Source organism: Geospiza fortis, unplaced genomic scaffold (genome assembly GCF_000277835.1).
Source record: "Geospiza fortis unplaced genomic scaffold, GeoFor_1.0 scaffold450, whole genome shotgun sequence".
Classification (NCBI taxonomy): domain Eukaryota; kingdom Metazoa; phylum Chordata; class Aves; order Passeriformes; family Thraupidae; genus Geospiza; species Geospiza fortis.
Genome location: NW_005054416.1, coordinates 1,988,757 through 1,994,641, shown reverse-complemented (window position 1 = coordinate 1,994,641; position 5,885 = coordinate 1,988,757). Strand labels below are relative to the sequence as shown.

Genomic DNA, 5,885 nt, shown 5'->3' with positions numbered 1-5,885 from the left:
CCGGCTGGGCCTGTGCCCAGCCCCGCTGCCGGCGGAAGCTGTAATAGTCCAGGTCATCTCCGTAAGCCCCAGTGACCGGCGTGGGATCCTTCCCTTTGGCTCTGGATGCCGGCCCAAAGCTCCGCTCCTTGGCCTCAGGAGGGGAGTCTGTGGGCTCAGGGCTATCCACTCCTTCCTCTTCCTCCTCCTCATCCTCCAGGAAATCTAGGGAGTGAAGGCAGAGATCAATACCAGAGATCAATGCCCTGAGGCAGAGCCTGATCCCAGCAGGAGAGGAGCCTGTGAGTGGCTGAGGTGAGGGAGCAGAGCTGGGGCACCAGGGGATGCCCACACAGGGACACCCACACAGGGCTGGCAGCTCCAGTTGCTGCCATTTATCCCCACCTCTAATCTCGGCACCAATCCCACTCCATCCAGGAGCAAACCCGACCTGCCAGAACTTTGCCAAGCTGAAAATTGATCAAGGCAGGCTCTGAACAGCCTCTGGCTACCCAGGAGCACCCCCAGGCTCCATGGACATCCCCAGACTCCACACTGGGTCTGGTTCCTGCTGCCCACTGCTGAGGCCAACCCAAGAGATGCTGGAGGGAGAGGAAATCCCAGTCCAGTGTCCTGCTTCCCACACCCCACACCACCCTGTTGTCATGCCGAGCAGGATGGTCAGAGGGGTGCTCTGAGGGATGCTGCTCTGCACAGCCCAGCTCTCCTGCAGCCTCTGGCACGGCTGGAGTCACTTCAATGAGCCACAGCTCGGAGGGGATGAGCTGCCAGCAGCGGGGATGCCAGGAGCTCGGCCCCGTGCCCAGCCGTGCCTCACTGTGACTCACTGTCAGGGCCAAGGAAGAGAAACGCTCGCTGCCGCAGATCCTCCTCCTCCTCATCCATCTTCATGTACTTGTAGAACCCAAACCTGGGGATGGAGAGGGAGGGTGAGGGCCTGGGCGAAGGGAGGAGCGAGGAGGTTCCCAAATCCAGGAGCGCTGCCAGCACTCAAGCTGCTGCACGCCTGGGAGATGGGGAAAGAGCCAGCCTGGGGTGGCCCTCCCATGGGGGACAGGGACACGTGGCTGAGGATGCATCATGTCAGCACTGCTGACATCAGCCCCCTCTGCACAGCACCCCAAAATCCCAGCCCCAGTGCCTACTTTTCCAGGTAGAGGGGGGACTCCCTGTAGAAGCACTTGTTCTCTGTCTCCATGTGAGTGAGGCGTGTGAAGTCGTTGGGATACACGAACGAGAGGTAGACCTGGGGGGTAAATGGTGCCATGTCACCCCGAGGAGTTGGGGACTCAAGGCCACCACCAAAGTGACCCCCAGCACCTCAAACACAGGGAATTTAACCCCAACCCTCTCAGGCTGAGCCATGCAAGCTCAGCCTGACTCTCCAGCAAGGGATGCTTCCTGCTGGATTTCACCCAGCTGGGAACATCCCTGCCCTGGGCTCTGCCATGCCCCCGTGGGAGCGTGGCCCTGTCCCCAGGGAGACACTCACGAACTGCAGGCCCTGGTAGCGGGCGATGGGGAAATCCTTCACCACGTAGGTGGGGCTGTAGGCACAGGGCACCAGCACGTTCTCCACGCGGGACGCCTCGATGGCAGGGGCTGTGGAAAAGCCCAGAGCATCCCAACGTGTTCCCACACACCTCAGCAGAGAAGCCCCCGCTCAAGAGATGGGCAGAGGCTGGCAGGGATGACCCAGGTGCCCACAGCGGCCTTTTTCCTCCCCCAAACCCCACCAGGGATCAGCATGGATGCATCCTCGGGCACTCACTGAGGAAGAAGGTGTCCCTGGGGTCGGCCTTGAGCATGTCAGCCCCGTGCTCGTCCTGCTGGGCCTCCCAGAGGTGGCTCCCACTGTGGCTGGCCAAGGTCTGAGGGATGTGCTCCACGTGGTTCATCTTCAGGGACGACTCATCTGTGGGACAGGGCCAGGCTGAGCCCCCGGGCACACCCTCCAAGGGGGCTTTTCCCAACCCCTCCTGCTCCCAGGGAAGGCAATGTTGCCCTCCCAGCCATCTCAGAGACCCTGTGACTAATCAGCCTAATGATTATTGCATCCACTAATGAGCACAGCACGAGGGCACAGCTGATCCCAGCCAGGCCTCCTGCTCTGTTTACCACAGCCTCAAAAAGGAGGGGATGCTCAGGGCTGTAACTCCCAAGGACACACAGGGGTTAAACACTGGATGTCCTTCCTGCAGGTACTTGCAACATGAGCTGGTTTGCCTCCTACCCAGGCATGAGGGTGGCATGTCACCCTTGGCCACCAACCAGCCCCCAGGCTCCCACAGGAGGTCACCCTGCTCCAGGCTGATCCTGGAGCACACCCAAAGGGAAGCAGGATCCCCCTTCCCAAGCCCCAAATTCTTCTTCTTGTGGCAGGGAAAGGCTTCCCAAATGTGTCCCTGGAGTTGGCTGGGGTGGGGCTGAAGCCAATGGAAAAGTCCAGAAGGAGGGGGAAGGATGGAAAAGGGAGGACAAGGGAGGACAAGGGAGGACAAGGGAGGACAAGGGAGGACAAGGGAGGAAAAGAAGAGCTCTGCCTGCTGCTGGCAGCCCCCAGCAGGGAAGGGCTCCCCAGGGCTGACATGGCTTTGCCTCAGGGTGCTGCTGGGTCTGAGGGAGCTGGGAAGCAGGAAGGAGAAGCAGGAAGAGCCGGTGCTGAGGGACAGGGATTTATCTGCACATCATCCATCTCAGGGACACCTGCATCAGCACCAATGGCACCCCTCATCCCTCTTGTCCCCAGGGATGCTGCCTGCCCCCTCCTCCTTATGGACGCCTCCCAGAGCAGGAGTGATGGCTGCTCCCGCTGCGTGCGGAGCGCCGGGGCAGGGCCCATCCATCACGGCCTTCCCTGCTGCCAGGGCAGGGGCAGGAAGCAGAAGATCTATAGATTTAATTAAACCTTCTGCCATCCATCCCCACTTCCACGACAGCTCCTCGTAACTCAGGGCCAGGCCCTGGAGCCAGAGGGGTCTTGGCAGGCAGGAGGAGGCTGGAGCACCAGCAGAGCTGGGCTTCCATGCTCTGTTGACTGCACATCCCATTTTTAGCAGCATCTCATCTTGCTCCCAGCATCCATCCTACCCACTGCAGCCCCTGCAGGCCTCCTTACACCAGGCAGAAATCCTATGGGGGGATTCAGACACAGAGATGTCCCCCCAGACCAAATTTCCCAGGTTCTGCTTTCCTTCCCATCTCTCCCAGCACGTGCAGCCCCTGGAGAGCCTGCTGGCTGTGGCTGCAGGAGGCACCTGGCCCTTACCTGTGTACAGGGAGATGTAGGAGGAGTCAATCACCTCAAACTTCAGGCTGGGGAGGAAAACTCGCCACTGGAAAGAAATAAAAGGAGATGGGGAATGAGCAGGGGGTGGCAGGGGTCAGGATGCAGCTGCCCAACCCCAGCACCCCAGGATGGGTCCCCCCTGTGCACAGCTCCCAGAAACTTCCCTGCAGAAGAGGAGCAAGAGAGAGCGCTGATCCTGCCCCATTTCCCACAGGGTTTGGGATTAGCAGGGATCCCTGCAGGGCTGGAGAGGGAAAGGCTCCTGTGGGTAGGAAACAGGCTCATGCTGGTTCCCTCCGGGACTGCCACAAGTCCTGTGACCAAAGGGCTCCTTTCCTCACTCCAGTGCTTTAGAAAGAAGTTTGCTTTGATTTAAGAGGGTCTCCAGGGCTGCCTGCCCTGATTTAACTCCAGCATTTTAAAAGCCAGTCTGGAGCCCTTGTCGGGACAAGCCCTTCAATGCCCCCGGGGCGAGACACATCAGGGTCCTGCTTTTGTTGTGGATGCTGTTGTTGTCTCTCTCTGCACAGCTGAGAGCTTTTTCTGCACGGCTGAAAGGCTTCACTCCCTCCCTCCAGCAAAAACATCCCATCTCAGAAACATCTCCCCCATCTATTTGCTTTCCCCACTATTTGTTTTTGCCCAAAGAAACGCAGATCTTATCGGGATAGAGGAGATAGGGAGGAGGGAGGGAGGGAGGGAGGCAGCCAGCGAGGAAGGGGTGTAGCTGGCCTCCCTGATGCTTTGCTGGCACCAGCTTGATGCCAGTGATTAATGAGTTCTTGGGAGAAAGGAAACCTTTGCTAACGAGCCAACATCTTGCCCTTAGCCAGCCTGAGCCCCTGACACACGCTCCAGGCTTTGCCAGGGCTGTGCTGCCAAGGCAGGCAAGTTCAGATTTGAAACCCATGGTAATTCCAAGGGGGAAAAAGAAGAAAACAGGGAATGGCTCCACCGTCTGGGCCACCTCTCTCCCACTGCTAGGATGCAGCCAGCAAGGTGGGACCTGCCTGTCTGGGCTCCTCTTGCCCATGGGAGTCCATGGCAGGACCACCAGCAGGAAAGGAGAACAGCACTCCATGCATCCCAGTGCTGGAATGACCAGGCAAACAGTGACACTGACTTGTCCCCACTGGCAGCCGTGGGAGGGGGAAACCTGGCTTTGCTCCAGGATGAAGCCCTTGGGGACACACATGGGAAAAGCCCTGGCACTGGCTCTCTGGTCCTGAAGGAGCCTGCCATGGAGGGTGGGCATTTACTCACCCCAACCTCCACGTGGTCCGAGCCCCGGTCATCCTGCTTGTGCAGCAGCTCGAAGTAGTAACGTCGGGAGGACATGAGGCTGCAGGGGAGGGAACACAGCTGTCAGAGCCCAGGGCCAGCCTGGGAAAGCCTCCCTTCCTGCCCATGGGTGGATAAAACCTTCCTGAGGCAAGGAGACAGGGAGCTGGGGAGGGTGTCTGCTCCCCATCCCACTGCTGAGGGCTTTTGTGGGATTGAGGGGACATTGTGACACTCCTGTCCTCATCTCATCACCTGCCCCTTCAAACCACGGGTCTGGGGTCCAGCCCAGCCCCACATGCCTTTTGGGAAAGGACCACGGCCCAGGGAGGTCAGAGGCAGCACCTGCACGTCCCAGACTCCATCCCCACGGACACACGGACACACTCACCGCAGGGGCTTGGACACCTGTGAGCTGAACTTGGTGAACTCTCCTGGCGCCGTCCACTCGGTGCCCAGCTGGGAAGGAAGGAGGAGCATGAGAGCAGCAGGACAACACACCAGGCAGCTTCCCATTATAGGAATTAACCCCAAGGAAATCCAGGAATAAATATTAAATCTCCTGGTCTTTGGCAGCTCCAACCAAGAAGGGACCAGGGGGCTCCTTTGGAAGCCAAGCCAGGCCTGGCCAGGGATGGGAGCAGGCTGAAACAGCCTGGCATTCCCAAAGGAGCAGAGAGGCAGGAGAGCTGCCCCCAGCACAGGCACACACAGATCCCTCCCCCTGGAGCAGGGCAAGGCAGAGGTGGTGCCATACCTTGCCCACAAACGCGGCCAGTCGGGAATTGGAGGGACTGTCGTCGGAGCTGAGCCAGAACTCTGAGTTGTCATCTGATGCCACAGAAAACTGGAAATCCCCTGCAGAGAGCCACAGAGAGGGTCACCACAAGGGACACGGGGACCCTGGTGGTGTGGGATTGATCCTACTGCCTTGTGGTGAGATGGGGAACACGGATAGGGCCACCCCAGATCTCACGTCATGGCTCTATCCTGGATGGGATCAGGGCTTTGCCTCCCTTCAAAGCCACAGGAAAAAGGGGCTTTGCTCCAGAAGGACCCTCCTGCCCAGGAGCCAGGATTTGGGGACCATCTCCAAGAGCCTTTCTGTGCTCCTGTAGCCAGGAAGGGGAAGGGCACAGCGTCTCCACATCACTGTGTGGGAGAAAAGGCCACGCTCCGTCACTCACCATCCTTGAAGGGATGGATGTAGCCAAAAATCCTCAGCCCATAGTTCTTCCACTTGGGAGACACAGCCAGCTTCTTCACCGTGGTGCGGGTCTGCCAAGGAGACAGGCATGGATCACCTCCTCCATGG

General features: G+C 59.3%; 1 protein-coding gene across 1 annotated transcript in view; it reads right to left on the bottom strand.

Moving 5' to 3' along the window:
* Window positions 1-5,885, bottom strand: part of B4GALNT4 (beta-1,4-N-acetyl-galactosaminyltransferase 4) — a 12,498-nt gene that overhangs the window by 4,276 nt on the left and 2,337 nt on the right. The window contains 10 exon segments of the mRNA XM_031061509.1: window positions 5-204; window positions 828-910; window positions 1,146-1,246; window positions 1,493-1,602; window positions 1,772-1,915; window positions 3,269-3,335; window positions 4,553-4,631; window positions 4,962-5,029; window positions 5,328-5,428; window positions 5,758-5,865. Coding sequence (XP_030917369.1) covers window positions 5-204; window positions 828-910; window positions 1,146-1,246; window positions 1,493-1,602; window positions 1,772-1,915; window positions 3,269-3,335; window positions 4,553-4,631; window positions 4,962-5,029; window positions 5,328-5,428; window positions 5,758-5,865 — 1,061 coding nt within the window.